The sequence below is a fragment of the Coffea arabica genome, chromosome 11c, assembly GCF_036785885.1.
Source record: "Coffea arabica cultivar ET-39 chromosome 11c, Coffea Arabica ET-39 HiFi, whole genome shotgun sequence".
Lineage (NCBI taxonomy): Eukaryota > Viridiplantae > Streptophyta > Magnoliopsida > Gentianales > Rubiaceae > Coffea > Coffea arabica.
Window position 1 is genome coordinate 35335794 of NC_092330.1, and position 23615 is coordinate 35359408.

General features: G+C 35.3%; 3 protein-coding genes across 5 annotated transcripts; 2 read left to right on the forward strand and 1 right to left on the reverse strand.

Moving 5' to 3' along the window:
* The first annotated feature begins 485 nt into the window (after positions 1-485).
* Positions 486-3283, forward strand: LOC113715781 (G-type lectin S-receptor-like serine/threonine-protein kinase At1g34300). The gene has a single exon (XM_027240083.2). The coding sequence runs from the start codon at positions 672-674 to the stop codon at positions 3093-3095; it is 2424 nt and encodes an 807-aa protein (XP_027095884.2). The 5' UTR covers positions 486-671; the 3' UTR covers positions 3096-3283.
* A 2842-nt stretch (positions 3284-6125) lies between these two features.
* On the forward strand, positions 6126-8952 carry LOC113715344 (G-type lectin S-receptor-like serine/threonine-protein kinase At1g34300). Its single transcript, XM_027239530.2, has one exon. The coding sequence runs from the start codon at positions 6237-6239 to the stop codon at positions 8685-8687; it is 2451 nt and encodes an 816-aa protein (XP_027095331.1). The 5' UTR covers positions 6126-6236; the 3' UTR covers positions 8688-8952.
* A 4796-nt stretch (positions 8953-13748) lies between these two features.
* LOC113717232 (protein POLLEN DEFECTIVE IN GUIDANCE 1) lies at positions 13749-23178 on the reverse strand. 3 transcript variants are annotated; one of them, XM_027241949.2, is made up of 11 exons: positions 22390-23175; positions 19219-19370; positions 18407-18510; positions 16990-17078; positions 16756-16829; positions 15622-15772; positions 15358-15525; positions 14967-15064; positions 14736-14858; positions 14536-14604; positions 13749-14316 (listed from the first exon to the last, which is right to left on the reverse strand). In XM_027241949.2, the coding sequence occupies exons 1-11, from the start codon at positions 23009-23011 to the stop codon at positions 14113-14115; spliced, it is 1854 nt and encodes a 617-aa protein (XP_027097750.1). In that variant the 5' UTR covers positions 23012-23175; the 3' UTR covers positions 13749-14112. The 3 variants fall into 3 exon arrangements, with proteins under 3 accessions (XP_027097750.1, XP_027097749.1, XP_071926630.1); XM_027241948.2 differs by having other exon boundaries at positions 15358-15772; positions 22390-23176; XM_072070529.1 differs by lacking the exon at positions 14736-14858 and having other exon boundaries at positions 15358-15772; positions 22390-23178.
* Between the last annotated feature and the right edge of the window lie 437 nt (positions 23179-23615).

Consider the following 23615-nt stretch of genomic DNA (forward strand, 5'->3'; position numbering starts at 1 on the left):
TAAAAGTTGTTATAGTAATTATTTCAAATAATACTCTATCCAAACACACTCGTGTGAACCACTAAAAAGATCAATGAGTGAGCCATTAAAAGCTCACAGATTGGTGGAATTTGTTTTTTTTAAGCACTATCATTATATAGAAGATTAATCATTTATCTTGTGTTTTCCAAGACTCTTAATACTAAATATCAATTTGTCATACAATTGTCTATTTGCAAGTGTTATTACCATTTTCATCTTTTTTTCTCCTATAATCTACACCATAGTCAATACTGCAATATATCTTCAAAAAGAAAAAGAAAATTTGTCATTTTATCTAACATTGTTTTAAAATTTAAGAAAAGAATATGTGCTATCAGTAGGTCCTTGAGTTTTTTTTTTTTTTTTGGTTCTTGTACAGGAAGTATGCACTACACCAGTAAGCAACTTGAAAAAACACAGTTAACAAATGAAGAAGAAAAGAAAGTAAAAGAAATTTGGTCAATGGTCATGATTCAGATGAACCAGAATTGAACCTTATCATCAAACTTCAAAAGCCGCCATAGATAGAATAACCAAATGACCAAAACAGTACTAAGCTCAGAATCTTCACCTCATGTATTATACATCCATTCAGATTATACAGATTAAACAGATTCCAGGTTCCATTCAAGTTTTTCTTTGTCTATACCATGTCTCTGTTGCTCTTCTTCTTCATCAGCTTTAGCCTCTCAAATCTTCAATTTTCAACCTCCCAACAACAGCAAAACATCTCATCTTTCTCCAATTTAGATTCACCATGGGCTCCAGATCAAAACAAAATCCTTCTTTCTCCCAACTCCACCTTTGCTGCAGGCTTTTTCCCACTGCCCTCTTCACCAAGCCTCTTTACATTCTCAGTTTGGTATTATAGCATCCCAAACAAGACAATAGTCTGGTCTGCAAATGATAACTCCCCTGTTTGCAACTCTGCTTCTTTAGTCATTTCGCCGTCAGGGGTATTAACCTTGATTAACAGCTCTTATGGTCAAAATTTGTGGCCTTCAAGACCTGTTAGCAACTCAAACTCCACACAACTCATCCTCCAAGAAAGTGGCAACTTGGTCTTTGGGACATGGCAAAGTTTTGCTAATCCAACTAATACAATTCTTCCCAATCAGAATATTAATGGTACAATTTTAACTTCCAAGAATGGGAAGTTCAAGTTTATCAAGTCTAATCAACTAGTTTACAATGACAATCCCTCCAACTACTGGAGCATTGGTAATGCTTTTCTCAGCTTGGATAATCTGGGGAAGATTTCCATGGCGAACGGCTTTTCTTACATTTCGTCAGACTATGGGGATAAGAAGTTGAGAAGACTGACTCTTGGTGAAGATGGTAATCTCAGACATTACAGCTTTAATTCAATTTCTGGTGTGTGGACAGATGTTTGGAGGGCCATGTACAATTTGTGTCGAATTCAAGGTACTTGTGGTCTTAATGCTATCTGTGTATATGATCCTTTGGTTACTTTTGTTTCTTGCACATGCCCTCCAGGATTCAAGAAAAATTCTCTTGATCCCAATTCTTGTGATAGGATAAATCCAATTACAGACCTGAAAAGTACCAAGTTTTTGCAATTGGATTATGTCAATTTTACTGGAGGAACGAACCTGACATTTTTTATGGTGTCAAATTTCACCACTTGCCAAGCTGAATGCCTAAGGAGGCAAAATTGCCTGGGATTTCTGTACAGGTATGATGGTACTACTACTTGCATACTTCAATTGGACAGACTGTTTTATGCATATTGGTCATCAGGTGTTAAGGGTGCCTTTTTCTTGAGGGTTGATAAATCTGAGACAGCCACTGAACCAAAATTCACTGGCCTGACCTCTGTCTTGGAAACTTCTTGTCCTGTCACAATTAAGCTTCCATTTCCACCGGAAGAGTCCTCTGCCACCACTAGGAACATTGTGATTATATCTATATTTTTGGCAGCTGAATTGATTAGTGGGGTTTTCTTTTTTTGGGCTTTTCTCAAGAAGTACACTAAGTATAGGGACATGGCTAGGACATTTGGGCTTGAGAGTGTACCAGCAGGTGGACCTAAAAGGTTTAGCTATTCTGAAATTAGAGAGGCAACCAAAAATTTTTCTCAAGCTGTTGGAAAAGGTGGTTTTGGTATTGTTTATAAAGGAAATTTAAGCGATGGTAGGGTTGTTGCTGTCAAGGTCTTGAAAAATGTTACAGGCGGGGATTCTGATTTTTGGGCTGAGGTAACAATTATTGCCCGGATGCACCATCTCAATTTGGTCACATTATGGGGTTTTTGTACTGAGAAGGGTAGGAGGATGCTAGTTTACGAGTATGTGGCCAATGGCTCGTTAGACAAGTTCATTTTTCAGAAAAACGTTGATACATCAAATCTGCAACGAGAAAATATTTCGAATTCGAGTTTAGGTCAAAGACCTGTGCTTGAATTGAATATCCGATATCGGATTGCAGTTGGTGTGGCAAGAGCAATTGCATACTTGCATGAAGAATGTTTGGAATGGGTGCTACATTGTGACATAAAACCTGAAAACATCCTTTTGGGGGAAGATTTTTGCCCGAAGGTATCCGATTTCGGGTTAGCCAAGTTGAAGACAAAGGAGGACAGAATGAGCATGTCCGGAATCCGGGGCACCCGTGGATACTTGGCGCCGGAGTGGGTTCGAGGTGATCGACAAATTACGTCAAAATCCGATGTCTACAGTTTTGGCATGGTTCTGTTGGAAATAGTGACTGGTGTGAGAAATTTTGAGCAACAAAATTCAAAGATGGAGAGTGATCAGTGGTATCTTCCAATGTGGGCATTTGATAAGGTGTTCAAGGAAATGAATGTTGATGAGGTCTTGGACCCAAAAATTAGGCAGTCTCATGAAAACAGATCCCATTTAGATATAGTCAATAGGATGGTGAAGACAGCAATGTGGTGCCTTCAGGATAGACCAGATGATAGGCCATCAATGGGAAAAGTGGCCAAGATGTTGGAAGGGACAGTGGAGATCACAGAACCCAAAAGGCCTGTAATATTCTACCTGGAGACGGATGAACATACTGGGACTTTGAACAACCCTACCCAACATTAGTCCTATGAAATGTAGATTGCAGAGCTTTTAGATTGATGATTCTCTACAAATGCCTGTCTTTCTACCATGTAAAATCAGTTTTGTCAATGCTACAGTGTTGTAATAGACGTGTTGTCTTGAGAAATGTAAATGCTACTAAAGGAGAGTAGTATATCTTTGTTTGGAATGAAAATTTACTGATGTAATCATAGCAGTTTTTCCAAGACAATATACTAACATAGGATAGCCATTTTTTTGTGCAAGTCTCATTGTTGACAAACATCTTTTTTTTTTTTTTGTGGCATTAAAATGTGCAAACTCAAAAGTTTCTAAGCTTTCTAACTGATTTTAAGTCATTCCTTGAATTTCTAAAATAACAAGTTAGCTGTAAACTTTTGGAAATCTACTAGTTTAGTACAAACTTCCATGTCTAATCCTTTTTCAGCATTGTCAAGTGCGTCGAGTGGATGTCAGCTTGTTAGGAAGGAAAACTGGAAAATTGGGCTATTTTTCATCCAAAGTCAAAATTTGATGTTCAATCCAGATTTCTTCTCCGTATTTGTTAAGCAAATTGCAATGAACTAATAAATGTGGGGAAGTCCAAATAAAATCACAACGGCATAAGATTGTTTTGCATCTTCTCTCAAGTTGACAACTATGTGGCATCTAAACCATGAAATTAACCATCTTAGCATCCTAAACAATTATTAATTTTTCAAGTATCCAAGTTACTATAATACAGCTTTAGCACTAACTCTTACTAGGGTGACAAATTTAGTTCCCCAGTGATCTAAAGTCGGTACACTTTTGCAATGTGATACAAAAATGGATGGTAGGGAAGAAGTTTTTTTTTTTTTTTTTTTTTTGGCTTATGGAAAAAGTAGTTTTGATTTCTTAAAAAAAAAAAAGAGCAACATCTATTAATTTCTACACTAATAAATATCATGGAAGGACCCAATAGGGCAAAGTAGGAGTTGGAAAAAGACTCGAAATTTTAACCACATAAATTCTGGGGTAAATTGGAGTTTGAAGGTCCCTCCTAATAGTTAACTCAGAGAACCACTAGGAAAAACCAAAGGACAGGGGAGGGCTCTTAAGTAATATTGCTAAACTCGAATCGGATTGCTACTTGATTAAACAATTAGGTTAAAGGTCAATTAGTCAAATCGATCAAACCGTTCTCAAAAATCCGCTGACCTCAGTATGATATCATAATTATTTTATATATTTATAAGTTTTAGAAATATTGAAATTAAGTTTTTAGTTATATTCGGCCAATCATACAAAATGTTCCAAAAATATTAGATTTGCAATCAAATATACACCTAAAAATTATATATAAAAATGTAAATTTATGGCTAAAATATGTCCATTCTCCAAAATTACTTGAAAAACTAAATTAAAACAAATTAATGCAAATTGGAATCACTAATGCTAATTTGATAAGATGATAGGGATGAAAACAACTTGATTTAGGGATTATTCAGAAAAGCGAGTGATTTTGGTATTTACACTAAGTGGGTGGCGTTTTCTTATTCTTATTAATAAATGAAAGTGTTACAATTTAGGTAACTCAAATTATGCGTGGGAAAAATAAGAAAGTAAAATTTGAGAATCGAGTCAACCAGTTGAACCGAGCCATTGGTTTAGCCGATTTTTGACGATTTTGATTGATTTTGACCAAAACAGTTTTGAACTATAAACCAACTCGAAAAAAAAAAATACTGGTTCACACCCGATTCGATCTGGATCTAACAACACTGCTTTTAAGGTCTTCCCCATTGCCAAGGGTGGGAAAGGTTAAAAAAACAAAAAAGTCTTTGAGGAATTATTTTTAATAACATTTTTACAACTGGAAAACTTATAAGAGAATTATTATGAGAGATAAAGTAATTTTTGCTCTTTTTACTATTTTAAATAGTACAATAGAAAACTGATGGATGTTATCCTTTTGATTTTAGCTTGATACAAGTCAAGTGACAATGCAAGTTTTTGGGAGGGGGGTAGGGGAGGAAGTCATTGAGGGATAAATTGAGCGGTACGGTAGAAGTGAGTGTAAATGAAAGGTTCTGATTTCGATACCACTCACTTACACTAAAAAAAAAAAAAAAGCTTCCTTAGAATAGTTATTTAAAAAAAGTTGACAATGCTGTTCACATCCAAATGACCAAGAGAAAGAAAATTGTACCACTCACAAGAGTCTTTTATCGTTAATTGACTCCCGTCCCCTACGAAAAAGACAAACTAAAGAATACAATGGAGCTTTTCAAAGTATAATTTTTTAAAAATTCAAACATGTTTTTTAAACATCTTTTGATCTCATAAATAATTTGTTAAAAGACTTTCTATAGCAAAATTTTGATAAAAGAATGCTCAAAACAAGCATCGAAATGGTTAATTCACCTAAAAACTTTAAGATTAATCCTTCATGATTTCTCAATATAATTTTCTTCTTTTTACTCTAATACGAATAGATATGCGACACATATACTCTATTTAAATTCTAATTTTTTTAACATGTGACGTGCACTCAAGCATTTCAGGTAGAAAAATTATTTACTTATAATATTGAAAAGAATAATCCAATACTTTAATATTATAGTCTTTTTCATTAGGCTCACGAGATTTTATCTTAGCCCCACTTGCCATAAAGGGTTTGCAACTAGTCAATTACCAACTACCAAGAACGAAGGGCGCAGACGGGTTGCTTGTAACAATAGTTACGAATGATTTAATATTTTTTTGGATAAAGTGTAATTTTACGTGAATTACTTGTATAATTTAATAATAGAGATATAATTATTATATATATGATCTACATAAATAATAATAAAATATTTATTATTTATTATAAAAATATAAAAAAATTATAAAATATTTAAAAATATATTACACACTATTCAGAAATGATTGATCTAACCTCCGTTCCTTCCTGTCACCAGCTCTCCACTAGGGCAGACAGGCCAGAAGCCAAGCCCATCCAGCACGTGCGCTACAAAAGACTCATCAATTGAAAATAGCCTACCTTGTGGACTTTCAAAGTCAACTCAATCGACCGAGAAACGTCCTCTTTTTCTCCCAGTTCTCACAATTATGTAATCCAATTCCTCGGCTCTCAATTCTACACTTCCCATTCACATTCCTTCCCTCCCTCCTCCGATTATGTATCCTTTGATCTTCTTCATCATCTTAAGCATCTCAAATCTTCATTTCTCAAAATCCCAACTCCAAAAACCAAAAGTTTTGTCATCCTTTTCCATTTCTAACTCATCATGGACTCCAACCGAGAACCAAATCCTTCTTTCTCCTAACTCTACTTTTGCGGCAGGCTTTCTCCCTTTGCCTTCTTCTCCAAATCTTTACACATTCTCAGTTTGGTACTATGGAATAACCGAAAACAATGCTACCATAGTATGGACAGCCAATTATGACTCCCCTGTTAATAGTTCAGCTTCATTGATCATCAAACCGACTGGGGAGCTGAGCTTAAGCACCCTTTCTGGTAAAAATCTCTGGCCTTCAAGACCTGTTAGCAGAAGAAACACAACAGCTCTCATTCTTCAAGAAAGTGGGAATTTGGTTTTTGGTGATTGGGCAAGTTTTGATTATCCCACTACTACAATACTTCCCAATCAGAATATTACAAATGCAAAGAGAGTTCTTTCCAGTATGAATGGGAAGTTCAAGTTTAATGAGTCTAAAGAACTTGTGTACAACGGAGATCCAGATTATTACTGGACTGCTGACAATGCCTTCTTGAAGGTGGATGATCAAGGGAGGATTTCAAAAGAAAACTTCCAATCATTCATTTCATCAGACCTGGGAGATCAGAAGTTGAGAAGGTTGACTCTTGATGAAGATGGAAATCTCAGGCTTTACAGCTATGACTCAAGCTTGGATCAATGGGCAACTGTATGGCAAGCCGTGTTCAACTTGTGTCAAATTAAAGGTACGTGTGGCGCAAATGCTATATGTATGTATGAAACTTCAGATTCCTCTACTTCTTGTGTATGTCCACCAGGGTTCAAGAAAAGCTCCCATGATTCCTGTGAAAGGAAAATTCCATTGACTGATTTGAAAAACAGCAACTTCTTCCGTCTGGAATACGTGAATTTTACCGGAGCAGCAAACTCTTCAAGTATTCAGGATTTGACTTTATCTGATTGTCAAGCTAAATGCTTGGCTGAAGATAATTGTCAAGGCTTTCAGTTCAAATATGATGGCAAAAATGACTGCATACTTCTGATGGAAAGACTAGATTATGGGCTCTGGTCTCCAGGTACTGAAACTGTCATGTTTTTGAGGGTTGATAGCTCTGAAACAGATGAAAATCCAGAGTTCACTGGTATGACAACCTTAATGGAAACAGCTTGTCCTGTTACAATCAAGCTCCCCTTACCACCTGAAGAATCCAGGGCTACAACTAGGAATATTGTGATCATCACAACTATTTTTGCTGCTGAACTGATTAGTGGTATTTTCTTCTTCTGGGCCTTTCTCAAGAAGTACACTAAGTATAGGGATATGGCTTGGACATTTGGTCTTGAAGTCATGCCTGCAGGTGGTCTTAAAAAGTTCAGTTATGCTGAGCTGAAAGATGCTACAAAAAATTTCTCTGATGTTATTGGAAAAGGTGGTTTTGGTACTGTTTACAAAGGAGTTTTAGGTGATGGCAGGGTAGTCGCTGTTAAGGCCCTGAAAAATGTTGCAGGAGGGGATGCTGATTTTTGGGCCGAGGTAAATATTATAGCCCGGATGCATCATCTGAATTTGGTCAGGCTATGGGGGTTTTGTACTGAGAAGAATAGGAGGTTGTTGGTTTATGAGCATGTGCCTAATGGCTCACTGGACAAGTTCATTTTCCAAAGAGATTTGGTCAATTTGGATCTTGACGAATCCCCACAGGAATTGGCTGACCGGAAACCCGTCCTTGATTGGAATATCCGGTACCGGATCGCCCTCGGCGTGGCACGGGCAATTGCTTACCTGCATGAGGAATGTTTAGAATGGGTGCTGCATTGTGACATTAAGCCTGAGAACATCCTCCTGGGAGATGATTTTTGCCCAAAAGTATCAGACTTTGGGTTGGCTAAATTGAAGAAAAAGGAGGACATCGTGACCAAGTCAAGGTTCCGGGGCACACCTGGATATTTGGCTCCCGAATGGCTCCGACCGGAGCCCATTACGTCGAAATCCGACGTCTACAGCTTTGGATTGGTGTTACTGGAAATAGTAGCTGGTAAGAGGAATTTTGACCAGCAGAACTCAGAGGTGGACAGTCATGAATGGTACTTTCCAAGTTGGGCATTTGACAAGGTGTTCAAAGAAATGAATGTTGATGACATTTTGGACCCAATAATCAAGCATTCTTATGACAGCACTGCACATTTTGATATGGTCAATAGGATGGTCAAGACAGCTATGTGGTGCCTTCAAGACCGGGCGGAGAATAGGCCAACAATGGGAAAGGTAGCCAAGATGTTGGAAGGGACCGTGGAGATCATTGAGCCGAAAAGACCCACAATTTTCTTCATTAGAGATGAGGATGACAAGTCCATCAATGTGGCAATTTCCATGACTCAAACTCAACCGATTGACACGTTAAGCAAGTGACTGTTAAATCTCTGTCTTCTCCTTTCTCTGTCAATAATTTGGAGTCTCTTTACTGGATCGTCAGTGGTCTATTATGCTGATTTGTATTAATTCCCAGATTTCTACGCTATAGCTTTTGAACATGAAGAAATAAAAGCATAGTTCCATATGATGACACAAGTTGTAGGTAGCTGTCTAGGTCTAGGGGCCAATAAGGTGATTCCAACCTTGGTTGTTTGTGGTGTAATGTACTGTATGGAAAAAAAATTTTTTTTTTTTGGAGTAATTTCAGTATTTGAACTCTTGAGCGAAATTACATAATTGGATTTTTTTTTTTAAAAAAAAAGGGGAATTGTTAATAATGGAAAATTTTTGTACTTAATTATTTGTTAATGAACTTAAGTGGAGCACCGGTGACAAAAGGGGAGTGCAATTAACTATTCTCATGTTTAAATACTCGAATGCTAGGTATAAGGATTGAAAGATAAATCAAATTGGTTAAATACTCAAATCAAATTTGACTTGGTTGGAGCGTGTTCAAACTTAGTTCTCCAAGTAGTCAAATAAATCTTGAATAGCATTTAACATTCAATAATGTTCAAACTCGACTCAAGTTTGGCTCGATTAGCATAAAATTGAAACTTATATATAAAAAACTCAATCTACTCGAGCTTGATTCGAATTTGGCTCGATAGAAGTTCGTTTGAATTTGGTTCGATAGATAAACAAGTCAAACTTGAACAGAATTTCAATCTCGATAAAATAATCAAACAAATTTGAACACTAAAATATTTGGTTTGATTAGATTCGTTTACAGTTCCGTGCAAGCTAAGCAAAAAGCACATATAGAGAATCAGTCGTTACATTGCATATTATCAATCTAGGTTGATTTAGTACTCATCCACATTCGTAGATCTTATAATGGTCTCTCGGCTTGGCAAATTGTTCTAAGTTCATCCGTCACGCAATTTTCACTTTTAATGAACACAGAATCTTAGATCACTTCTCCCGTGCTAAGCCGAAAAGGCCAATTCTGATGGTTGATGAATTTTCCAGTTTATGATTGTCGAACCTTTTCCAGCCTCTGAAATTATTGTTTGAAATTCTTGATTATCAATTTAACTCGACCTGGCTTCTCATTATTTGTCAAGAGTCGACATGTTAATCAAGAAGTGACTAGCTTCCATAAAAATCCAGACAGTAACCATGGCCACTAATCTTTGATGATTGGCAAGATCTTCGACATGGAAGGAAATTGTTGGGATTTCAAACATAATAAAACTAGAATATGCTAAAATATGGAAACCAGAATTAACCAATTTCCCAGTATACAGTTTCCCTACATTATTATTTCCAAAGAATTATTGCTATTTTCTTATTTTTTATAATGGGGTTTGAAGTAAGTAAAAGAATGTTTACTTGGAAAGTTTTCTACGAAGGAAAGCTTTCTAAGATATTGAATGTAAAATTATACTAGGTTTCTTCCTAAATATAATTTAACGGCGATTAAAATTAAAGGAAGTCTAAACCTAATTCTATAAGTACCCCCCCCCTATGTATTTGTTCACAAAAGTAATTACAACAATTAGAGTATCCTTCATCTTTGACAAATCTGATTGAGGATTTGGAGAACGAAAAGGAAGAAGTTCATCCTCTTGATTTCGATGGCGCATTACGCTGATGCGGTAAATCCTAGATTTTATGTTTTTGTTATTCTCTAATTAATAATCTACCATATAAAAAGTCCCCATAGATAAAGCAGTAATTGTCTAGATCTTGAAATTATTTTAGATTTTAATAATGAATCTTGCACCTTAAATTGTATTTATGATTAATTGCCATTGTGGGAGAATTTTTAATCAGTTGCAATAATAACACGAGGGTTTTGTTGACTAGCCCTAGGCAGCCATGGGAAAGTTCAAAGATTGGACTTGTATGCTACGTTTACACTTTCCCAGAAGGAGCCTTTAGCTGCTTAATCGCCTTCTATGTAATTTTTGTCTTTTTGAGGAATAAATTTGTGATTATGTCTGATTGAGGCTCTGTTGGTGATTAGTTATTAGTTATTACAGTATAAAAGTTGGACTATTTTCTGCAATTAGTGCAGATTTTATGGAATGGAAGGATCGATATTTCTTTTATCAAAAAAAAAAGTTGAACTCTTTTCTGTTCTTTTGGCTTTATATGCTCAATCTTGTACTGGTCTCATAAGCTGTATATTAGGAAGTTTCAATAGATTCATGGATTTGAGTTCGAAATCCAGAATCGACAATTGAGATAACAATTATACTTGATGCTTGGTTCACATCAATAGCTTAAAAAGCAAGAAATCCAATTTTTGTAGTTAAGAGTGAAGCTTGTATTTCCATAGCTCCGCCATATTGTTCACGTTTGATTATTTCGGGTGATTTTAGATTTTGATTTTGAATAATTAATTTTTTTTTTATATTCATGTTTCCTTTTCTATCTAAATTTTAGATCTTTTTAAGAGTGAAAAAAAAAGATTAAATGTAAAATTATTATTTTCTATATTCGCTTGTCATAATCAACTTTTACAAAATCTAGAGTAATATTGCTCAATAGTGTGATTATTTTTTATTTTTTTGGATAAACTAATGAAAACCATTTATTCTGCTAATACTTTCAATGGGTAGAACTTCAACTTTGTGGTAAGGTGGACATCTAATCAAACATCATGTTTTCTGTCTATGAGACTGATTTGAAGATTCGGTCCTATGAAACTCAAAAATAGAAGAAACAGATCAAATCGAATGCAATTTGACTTTTCAAGTTCATTTCTGAAATAAACCTAAAAAATGTAGCTTGTGGTTCTGATCTTTATCTTTTTCATAATGTTACTTGTCTGTAGCAATCCTAAAATCAATTTTATTTTGATTTTCCTACATACTATTTTGTAGGCTTGTGTTTTGAAAGTGAACGTTCATTGCGATGCATGCAAGATGAAGACAATGGAAATCCTTAGCTCCATCATTGGTAATTACTTAATTACTCACTTCTTCTCTCTCTCTCTCTCTCTCTCTCTCTCTCTCTCTCTCTCTCTCTATATATATATATATATATATATATATATATATATATATATATATATATATAGGAATAAATGAGACTATTGCAAGGTATCTTACAACAAATTAAAGACGTGGGATCTATGAATAGTCGATCATTAATGTTTATCACTTAATTTTTTATTTAGTATTGATCACTTAATTGATTATTCTTTTTTTTCCAAGTGTAAGTGGAAGGATTCGAATTCTTCCCTCAGATTACCTAACTCACTCCCCATCCCCCCACTTAATTGGTTACTCACTTGATGAATCATTAATTAATTTAAGATTGGTGTGTAGACACCTATGCTTGACTCAGATTTTTTTTTTCTTTTTCCAGTTTCTCTAGTGCAGTATGAAAGAGAGGGGGGGGGGGGGGGGGAAGAATCAAAAAGCAAAAAAAGGGAAAACAAGAGAGTTGATTTTGCCCAAAAGGGGGTTAATTTTATTCACAAAAAATCTTTTAGTTATTATTGCTTGGGCCATTTTGTTTTTGTATTAATCTACAGGAAATATTAACTGCACTCCACTTTTTGTTAATCGCATTTCCTATATTATTTTTTATCATATTGATTTCATTTATTAGACTATAAGATAAAATAAATGATAAGAGTGTGATTAACAAAAAGTGAAGTGCAATTAACATTTATCAAAGTTAATTATCCATCATCCCATGGTTTATCATTTTTTTTCAAGTAAATATTGATACCCTCAAAATCAAACATGCAAGTGCTGTATCTTTGAACTCTGTTGTAGGGGTATATTCTGTCTCCATAGATGCAGAAAAAGGGCTTGCAAAGATTTACGGCGAGGTTGATCCAAACATGCTTATGAGGGCAATAGCAAGAGCCGGGAAACATGCAGAGCTAGTTCATCTTGACGTAAAGCATCCACAAATCAAAGCAAACGCTTCACACAGTCGCCGGCTCGGCTACAATTCTGATACGCCGGAGAACTCCTGTGGCAACGAGCATGTTGCAGGGAGTTCGTTGCCTGCTGATGCTTATTATGGGCACGAGCAGTGCTATTATCCCAATTCATACGACAGAACAAACGTAGGATATGTGCCCTCATATCCTTATCAGCCAGGATACAACAATCCATATGATGATGAGAGCTTCAATACTTGCACCATAATGTGAAAACTTGCATGGCTAGAATGTTCTACGTGTTTGTTCTGTTTAATATATATATATATATACCTCCCTTTTCTATGATAGCAAGTTTGTCAAGTGTGGAAGAGTTCGAACTTGGCAGTACCAAAAGTCAATGAGAGTTGAGGAATGAGTATTTAAAAGAGGAGAATTTGTAGTATTATTTAGTGGCGAATTACTCTTGAGTTTGCTTTTTAATTGGTTTCGGGCAAATGCATTTACTAGTATTATGGAATTCTTCTATTATTAATACCTAGTTTTTGTGAGTTATGACCAATTTTTTATTTATTATTTTTGCAAATTATGATAGGCCATTTCTTTTTTTCTTTTTTTTTTTATTAGAGTAAAATCTCACGAACTAATATAATCAGTTGCACTTTACACTCTTTAAGATATTTTAATCCCCATTAAAAGCTCAATAGTTATTCGAAGTGACACCATATTTTCAATTAGGGGATTTCTGCATTTAACTATTTTCATTATTTGTTCTCTTGCTAGTAGTTAGTTTATGTGAATGATTGTGTGAAAATCTCATTATCCGGAACTGGCCTTGCTTGGATTGTAATTTTCCGTCAGAAAATTACGTTGTTTTCCGTGATCACATTTCCCTATTACCTTTTTTCCTCACATACATCAAATCGCTACAGTAATTTTTCCATAAAAAATCATAAAAAATGCAATCCAAACACAATTAATTTTTATCATTCTCTAATATTTGTATTGATGGGATTTTGATTTCATCTCTCTACCATATCTGTTAACAGTCCTTTACACAACTTCATTTATTTGCTGATTTAGTCTGTGAATTCTTTTGCATCAATGCCTACCAGTGGTACCAGAAGAGATTCGAAAATGCAGAAAAATTTCTCCAACAAAGTTGCTATTTCACAACTTTAGCTTTCATCATGAACACTGTACAATGCATTCATCACATATGTAGCCGTTGAAGTTTGTGTACAACGCTACTACTTTCAAAATGCTTGCTTAATGTTCTTTCTAAGAAGACAAAATTGAGGTATCACATGAAGTTATATGAACTTGATGGGCATTATTCAGCAAAATTGCCCAGACTAACATCTGTTCCAGGTCAAATATCTAAGCATCAGTATTCTTGATTTGCTGTTCAATGGAGATCCTCACCGTCTCTGTTACGATATGGGGTACGAGAATTTCCAGGCATTTCGAGAGTTAAAACTCCATGTTCGTCCAATAATTATTCTCTCAAAATCAGTCTTTGTGAAGTTTTCTTCTTCTGTCGCACCTCCTAATATACCACCAGGCATGCTTTTGAAGGCCCATGCCGACCAACAGCTTGAGGCTAGAAAGCATCACAAAGGTCATAGCAGCCAGGAGCAAAATCCAGAAGAGTCTCCAAAGAAAAGGACTAAAAGGTAGATGAGCTGCATAAACTGGGCGCAGAACTCGGATCACCTGTAGTACATTTACAACACAAAAGACGAAGGGAAAGAATCTCGTCAAAACTTTCTCAGCTCCAGGACTAAGAACCGAACTGAGCTTTTACTAAGTTGGCATTAGTAAGTACGAAAAGGGGGTGAGCTTGAATACTGAAGACAACAAAGGACTTTTGAAAGTCGGCAAAGTAGGAAATCACAGGTTGAGTAGCAACTAAAACGAGCAATAAATGCTTACCAAACAAGCTGGTGCCAATGGAACGAAAACAAGACTTCTCTTCCCAGTCTCTGTTTGTATCTTTAGAGTCTGACAAATGCATAAACACATTAGGACTAAACCATGGCAGTAGATATTCATGATGTAAACAGGAAAAAAGATTGCAAAAAACAGGATGCTAACAGACTCTAAAACATAAAATGGAAAAAAAAAATATACACCTGTCTGCAAAGATCTTCCAAGAATTCCGAGAAAGATTCAGGCTTTATGTCATTGAATTTTGCAATGAATGAATGCTTAATTACATCGATCATCACTTCACATATAAAAACAACAAAAGCATTCTGCAAGGTATGGTTAACAATCATAAGCATCAAGATGCCAAGTATATACACAAATCCCATTCACACTCAATTGTTCCATCACCAGAATATATAGTGTGAGATACTCACATAAAGGAAGCTTTTAAACCAATGACCCTCGGCTTCCAGGATATTTTGAGCTAACACAAACAAAAGAAAAGCTGAAATATGGAACCGCTCCACTGCATCTGGTAAGACACAAAGGTTGCAAGAGAAAAAAGGCATAAGTTGGGTAAAAGAAAATCAAGAGCATTGTAGAGGCACCAAGTCCAACACTACAATACCCCAATGCAAGTATTAGAGAGATGAGGAAACATTATGAGATTGAGAATTTCAGGAACAAAATAAAAACAGATGAAATAAGAACTAGTATCTGTTTGGAGATACCAATGAAAGGTACATAATATGCTTCGCGATAGATGTTGAAACCAAATTGCTATCAAAAGTTGAATGTTTTGTATAAGAAAAGAAAATTACTCACCAAAATATGTGAGATTGTGAATATTATCCTTGCTAAAACGTTTGAAGACATTGCTCTTTATCTCAGCAAAATTGTTGGAGACTAGCAGAGCGAATAATGCATTATTATGAGCAACTATGCAAGTAGACAGAGTAATACCCTGAGCTAACAGAATAAATGAGTGCACAAGTATTAAGAGTTGAGGAAAAACATAATTAGAGAGTAAAAGGTCACATGACAAATCAACAAAAAAATTTTCATAAGCTGCTCTAGAGACAAGGATATTGGATGCACCGACAGCCAATGCCTCATCCTTAATGAATCTCCACTGCCATTCTTGCATGCTTTCCACTGAACAATTTGCAAGTCCATCTGCTGTATTAAACAACGTCTGCATGACATCTCCCCCAAAACTTTGGCATAGTCTATCAAATATCTGGGCAAGCACCAGTTGTTATAGACCTTTCAGCCTCTACAATAAATTGAAATAGATAATTGAAAGTAACAGTAGATTAAGAAACATACATTTCAAACAATAAGTACAATAAAAGATCAAAGAATAGATTATAGCATTGCCTTTCTGCACTCAGCCAACAGCCAAGTCATAAAAGGAAGATTATGAACTTCAGAATCACCACCCTCAAAAAATATGAGAGATGTACTAAAAAGGATAGTCTGGACATTTGATTAATCACAAGAGTAATCACAGCAATATATGTAGGACAGACAACAATATTAGTCAACCACCAAAATGAGGACAAAAAATTGGGTCTACATTACATAATAGCACTTGAATAAGATGAAAGTATAATGCTGGAATTAAGTTAGTCAGCCATGATTAGCCACAATAGTAGCAAAGTAAGCACTAAATACTACCAAAGATGTCACTTAGCTCAAAACAGATTTTTTAGATATGGTATATAATCAGAAATACCAAGATAAAAGGTAAAATAACTCAACATAAAACTCAATCCATATATTGGTCTTTCAGCATACATATACAAGTACATAAATAAATTTACATGTAAATAACCATAAATATGAATTTATGTAACACATACACGTGTGTATCATTATGCATGCACTAAAACTAAGTGCATTTATACACATACACCAAGCATAAAACCAAACTAGGTCTCCTGGTCCAGAAAGTAAAATTTGCAACAGTTGGAAAAATATAAAAGAAGGAAAGTTCAAGGACATTTTTCTATCTCTTTCAAAATAATTCCTAACGAAATTTATGGAGCAGCATCATGAATGATTCCGGGGTGCATTGATATCAAAGATATCACCAACATTTTGAATCCTATATTTCCTTAGGAGTCAAGTTTTAATGAACAATGCCAAATGTACAATCATTGAAATGTAGCTTTGCAAGCAAATAGACATCTCAATATAAACCCAACTGCAATTACTTACCTCCAAAACATTGTAGACAACATAAAGTTTAATTGTCCCTTGACCACGAATCATGTGATATATCCAGCTAATATCTGAAGTAGCAAATCAAGGATAGCAAAAAAAAAGGTAAGTATCACCTATGAGGGAGAAGGTTCTAGTAAAACAATAAACATAGCAGGCAAAAATAACCAATTAAATGTGCATGAGCAGAAAAAAGGTGGAAGAAAGAACTAAAGGTTATAGAGGGTGAACCTGCTAGTTGTAATAGGGAGACTCCAATAGCCAAGACAATAAAACAGCCAATATCAGATAGTTCAGCTGCTGAGAGTCTCTTGAACTGCCTGCCATTGATATGGTTAAGTAATAATTAAAAAACCTACATAGCATTGAGCTACAACCAAACAATCAGAAAGCAATATCAAAATGACGAAGGACACAACAGTCAAGTTCCTTGAATTTGGAGACAAATATCCTCCCCTTAAACAATTCATTACTTTATTATCCTGACAGCAGTAAAAGGCAAGATTTTGAGAAGGAATCTGAATTTACAAGAAATCAGAATTTACGAAATTTGACTTCAGTGAGGAATTTTAAATTTGAACATCATAACTTAAATCAATCTGCACTTGCACAAACTCCACAAAAACATGGCAACATTAACTAATGACTAGCTTGATACATTTGATAAACAAACCCAACTTAAAAGAAATCTGTAGCTTCCATTCCTACGAAGTGTTAAAAAAATCATTCAAATGTCAATCAACCGTGAAAGATAATGCCTCAAGCTAGTTCCTTCACAACCTACAGAGCTTCTGTCAAACAATAACTAGCAGTCAAATAACACATCGATAGGACAAGGACAACACATAAGAAAAAGCAGTAAAAGAGTATGAGGAAAACAAGATTACAGTCCCTTATCCATTCCAAGGTGAAAAATTAATATATGGGTCAAGAATGCAAATTAAAGCTACGGAAATGGAAGATACAATGTTGTGTCTTCTCATTCCTTTGACGTTCCTGTAGCGATTTTTTTCCCCTTTCTGTATAGCGTAAGGAATTCATAATCCTGCAATATGGTATCCTAACTTTAGAATGCAAACACTCTGGACCTAAATTTTAGACTCTACAAAAAGCTTTAGGGAAACACAAGAATATCAGATGTCTAACTTTCCAGATACCTTTAAGTTAAATATAACATTCTCATTCTCGCCACCCCCTTCCCCACCCCCACAACCACATCAACCCCAGCTGCCCTCCCTCCCCTCATGGCCAAAATATATATATATATATATATATATATATATATATATATATAGAAGAGATCCCATATTATGAGGCTGGCCCTAATTTAAGAATTGTCAAAAAAAAATCTATCCATCCAGAGAAGTCAAGGATAATAGTTTTTACTTTCAAAAATGGAAACTAAAATGCATGTCTAGAATATAGTTCGTACAATCTAAAATGGAAATGTTTGAGCTTTTTCATTTGCTGGATTACTGATATCATCTCATCACTTGTTAGCATGGTGTTGTAAACTGACACGGCTCTTGTGCATTTAGAATACTCATCTTAACTCTGGAAAACCCAATGGCTCTTTAAAGAGAAACAAATATAATTCCTCAACCTACTGATAAATCAAGAGCATAACTAAGAACGTGAAACAACTAACCTTGTTTTCAGAAGTCTATATAACATCATAGTTATCCGTGCTGGCATGATAGTTAACAGTGATAGAAATGAATCAAAGCAGACAAAGAAGCCAACATCGATGAGCTGCAACACATTGACATCGTTATAGTCCATCCCAGATAATGTCCAAGAAAGAAGTTCAATTGATTCAGAATGACTGTTCTATGGCATTAAATTCTTCCTTTATGGTATCAGTATATAAGTCCTGTATGAGAACAGAGCATCAGTTACAAACCCAAGGTCAAAAATAGCTGGCATGCCAAAGGCTGCATTTGTTGATCTCTTAACCATTATTACAAGGAAATATAGCTTTTTCTGTTCATAGTAGTTTTATTTCTTCTCCAAAAATTTTCAAATATTGCATTTAATAGGTATGTAATTCAAGCATCCAGTGCAAAGTAGAAAATAAACACATCACATAGGTTATGCTCTCTGATTCATTTTGCATAGAACACTTTTAATACTATCCTATAGCATTACAAGAATTTGATATTATACAACAAGTCTTTATAACCTAGATGCCACTTTCTACACATGAGGAATTCTCCAGTTGTCTGACGCAAAAGGGTAAGGGAGACAAAACTAGACAAAGAGATTAAATCCCATATGCAATTAGCAACTTAAGATGGCTACCGTACCAAAGCAGACTCTTCAGAAGGATAAAATTATAGCATCCACAAAGAGCCTGTACTTATTGACTAATTGTTGGTAGAAAGCATGAAATCAGATAAAAAGTATCATGGACATTCACTGCTGTCTTAGCTTAAGAGTAGAAAAAATGAGAAACTTCACCAGTTCACATCTCCATGGCAAGCGGAATATGGTATCATATACTCTTTCTCGATCTTTCTCATTACCAGGAGTGATTGTGCTCCTTAATGAATTTCCAGCATACATTTCTTCCAAAAAGTATTTCATAGGTGACTTCTCCAGAGGGTACGCCTCTAAAATGGAAACATGTTCAGCACAGTGAATTAGAAAATCAGTTATTGAGTTTGGCAATTCAGCTAAAAATTACAGAACAAAAAAGCCTACTCGGACAAGTGTTAATTAATTCTCCTTTTGTGTAGGACTTTCAGCAATTACATAACTGACAACCTATAGACCAACACTGCACTTCTCATTGGTACAAAACAACTATGAGCATGCAGGAGTAGCATAAATAAACTGCGTGCCTAATGTATGCCTAGAATTTTTCGAAGGCAGCGTCTGAACTAGTACATGGGAACATAAACTTGTATCCTGAGGAAATGTATAGAGTAAATGGAAAATCATTGTGGGTCACTTTACTTGGATCTCCCAAGCTGATAATTTCTGATATTTCAAATTCTTGTAGTCTGGTGTTTAAGAACAACATGAGTAGGCTATCAAGAAATGAACATGCATATATGCTAAAATTTTGATAAAATGCATCATTTAGATACAGAATTCAATCTTCCTTGGAACCCTCAATTTTTTTGGTTTAACTAGCCCTGTTTGACAACACTAAAGTCCGAAGTCCGAATTCTGAAACACTAAAGTCCAAAGTCTGAATTCTGAAATTTAAGGACTGAAAACGTTAAGTTGCTGACTTAATAAAGTTATATCTGTTTGATAACAATTTTTTTTTTGCATGTGAGATAATATGTCAGTGCTACTGTGTGTGTGTGTGTGTGAGAGAGAGAGAGAGAGAGCACAAACGAGAGCGTGTGGTAAAAGAAAAATGGTGTGTGCTTGTATGTGAAAGAAAGAGTGTATGAGAGAGAATATGAATTTATGTTTGATTAGAAAAGAGAGAAAAAAAAAGAGTGAGCGAAAGAGGAATGAAAAAATTGGTCCTTCTACCTGTTGTCAATTCAGCAAATTCACTGAAAAGTTTGCACTTAAAATTTTGAACACAAATTAAGTCGCGCTTAATGTATTAAGTGGTAAGACATTCATGTTATCAAACATGCTGAACTTAAAAAATCTCTTAAATGGATTTATTTTCAGCATTAAGTTGAGTTATCAAATAGGGCCTTAGTTAGGATCATATTTCACGATACTTAATGATGAAGTAGACACTTGTTAATCATGTTAATTATGAAATGTTGTCATGAGTCAGAACAGGCTATGAACACTCAAGTTCAACTTCTTTATCATCATAAAGGGACTATTAGACAACCGAACAATGTAAAGCCAGCAGAAATATCAGCTTGTACTATGATTTTTAAATAATAATCAGAGTCCAAGACTCAGTACTGATGTTGAAGGCTACAACTCCAAAGATCTTGCTCAATCAGATCACACTGAGTGCCCTTGGAGAAGCTGGCTGTCATAGAATATGAACATTGACTTACAAAAAGTTACTTCCAAGCTACAGAGAGCAATCTGATAATATCTGAAACACTGAAATGATTTCAGTTGACCCACAGAAAAAAAGTTTTGCTGAAAGGATAAATTTTAACCAGAACTTATATACTAATTTCGTTATTTTGTGCCCAAAACTGAAGCTCAAAGTACTGAAAGAAGAAACGTTCTATCAACTTATGTGAATTTAAACAATATAGGAGACATGTCTACATTACTCACATGCACCTAATAGCGTGAGTGTAAGTGCTTTTTCTTCTGCATATAATATTCTCTATTGCAAATGCTGATGTGCAGTTTACAAATACTGCTATGCAAGTCAGACTTCGTATATGGTTAGTTCAAGAAGCCCCTTTTTCGCATGTATTTTAATGGCAAGTTGCATGAGTGTGAAATAAATCTTCATTGCAACCAAGGTCAGACAGGATTTACAAGATTTTCACAACAAAAACAATTTTCCAACTTAATGATACAATTCATACTTGGTGCTCTACACAACTGACAAACTAGCTGTCAGTGTAACTTTTCTTCTTTCCTAATTACAAGTGCGCATATAATGTCAATTGGACGAACTTAATAGAAAAAGAACTCTCATTCCTTCCTGCTGCACTTACTTCCTGCCTCATTAAGTTTAAATCTTAACCCATGACATTGAAACTTCATCCAAACTTTTCCTAAGACTTTCAATCTTTTAAATCCAACTTTCCCACATTTAGAACAATTCCCAAAAACATGTACTTTGTGATCTTTGTGATCAGCTCCTAAGACTAAAATTCCTAACTGGAGATCTAGCAGATCACCATAATTCCAGTTCAACCCAAACATCCAATCCTCAAAAGCAGGATAACATGAAGCAGAAAATTCCTAATATAACTTTCTAAAATACTAGCATGGCATTGAAATATCAAGCTGTCCTTAATCTACAATTCACCAGTTCTTAAGAATCTCTGAACGCCTAATGTCTCTCAAGCAGACCTTGTAGTACAGAGTTCTAACAAAAAGAGCTTCTTTTGTTATGTTACAAAACTATGATAGCTTCTTAAAGGTAGCCTCCTAAATGTGTCATGATCAATGAACAAGATCATGTCACTATTTAAAACACAGAAATCTACTTGAAAGATCATGTCACTCTGTACTTTCTGGTCTCAATAATTAGCCAGCATGTATCTCTTCAAAGTAAACTTCCCACAAACAATTTAAAAAAAAAAAACATTTTTTGGCTATAAAAGGCAAGTATAAATTCACAATTGCATAAATTGAATTGTTATCCAGTAGGAATAAATTCACAATTGAATTTTTTTTTCACGCCCTCATTCTCTACAATTAAATTTCACTTCCGATTAGCCATTAACAGTCAATGGTAGCTATGAAACACAGTACAGAACCGACAAACAAACAATATAATGCTAGCAGACACAGTTTAGCATGTAACTGATCTTGAGTCTGAGCTTGTTTGATTGAAACAACAACCAAAGCTCATTCGAGTAGAGCTCAAGTTCGGCCTTGATTTTAATAATCAAGTAAACCTAGAATATAATTTCAACCTCATTAAGATTCCACTCTTTGAATTTGTTTAGAGATGTTTATACCCCTAAAATTAACGTTAAAAAAACAAAATAACAAAACTTGACTTACGATTGGGATCTTCAGCCATCAATTTCTTCCAATCCAACGACTCCTCTTTCTCCAACTTCCTCCCGTTCATCTCAACGGTCGGTTTCTGCTGCTGCTGTTCCTGCAGCTTCGATTCTGCTTCATCTTCCTTAAAACTCTTGCTCTCAATCTCACCTCCATTATGTTTATCACCATTACAATTACCCTCCGCCTCACTCCCCAATGACGTCACCCCGGACGTCACCTCCTCCGCTACAAAACTCACGTTCCTCTGCCTCAAATGAGGACTGTGATGAACCGTCCGCACCGAACAATCCCTTCCTCTTCTCTCCGGCTCCTCCGCCTCCGGCACCACCTTCGGATAAGTTTCAACCACGGTGCAACTATATTTATCAAGGAGAAACCCACGCCCCCGATCAATTGCTTCTCCATCAAGGTCGGCTACTTTATCATTTCCCGATTTTTTTATCTTCTTTCTCTTCTTCCTTTTCTTGTGGTCCAATACGGCGCCGTCTCCGACGGTAGAGGAGGAGGCGGAGGGATCGGAAATGGAGCGGGGAATGGAAGTGACGTCGTCGGATTGGGCTTCGAGGGTGGTCAGGGTACTGAAAGATAATTTCCGTTGGGAGGATTTCAGCGGCATTTTAATTGAATCAGAAAAAATATTTGAGATTATAAATTAAAAAATAAGAATAAAATTGGAAAATAAAAGAAAAAAAGAAGAGGAAATGTAAAAAAAAAAAAAAAACTGAAATGAGAGTTTTCTAGAGGTTTTGTCGATGTTTTGAAGAAGAGAAGAAGAAGAAGAAGAAGATGGAGTGCTCTGGGAATTGACGTACACGTAGATTTCGAGAGCTGGAGTCGGAATTACGTTATCTTGCCCAATAAGAATACGCCACGTAGATTTTGATATACATTCTTGAAGAATTTTTTGATTTTAAGGGAAATTACTATTCATCAAAATCAATTTACCCCAGTAATTTCTTTTATTACCGCTAACAGCTGTCATTTTGAATGGGATGGTTTCTGGGTAAAAATTGCCCCTTCAAATTTATACATATTTATCTTTGGCTTTTTCATTTTTTTTTTTTTGAGGATTCAAGACTCACACGAGCAGAGCAATTCCTCACATTTTTCAGTCTCATTCCCGCACTATCACCTAGAACATTGATTGGATTGCAAAATATAGTCCAATAAAGATGATGAAAGTAACTTCCAAATATGAAGTATAACGCTGTCCCATATTT

Coding starts and splice junctions, on each gene's coding strand:
- LOC113717232 (XM_027241948.2), bottom strand. CDS start 23,011: ATGCCGCTGAAATCCTCCCAACGGAAATTATCTTTCAGTACCCTGACC. Junction 17,079..18,406: donor TATAGACTTCTGAAAACAAG/GTTAGTTGTTTC, acceptor TATCAATGGCAG/GCAGTTCAAGAGACTCTCAG. Junction 15,773..16,755: donor TTGTCTACAATGTTTTGGAG/GTAAGTAATTGC, acceptor GTGCTTGCCCAG/ATATTTGATAGACTATGCCA.
- LOC113715344 (XM_027239530.2), top strand. CDS start 6,237: ATGTATCCTTTGATCTTCTTCATCATCTTAAGCATCTCAAATCTTCAT.
- LOC113715781 (XM_027240083.2), top strand. CDS start 672: ATGTCTCTGTTGCTCTTCTTCTTCATCAGCTTTAGCCTCTCAAATCTT.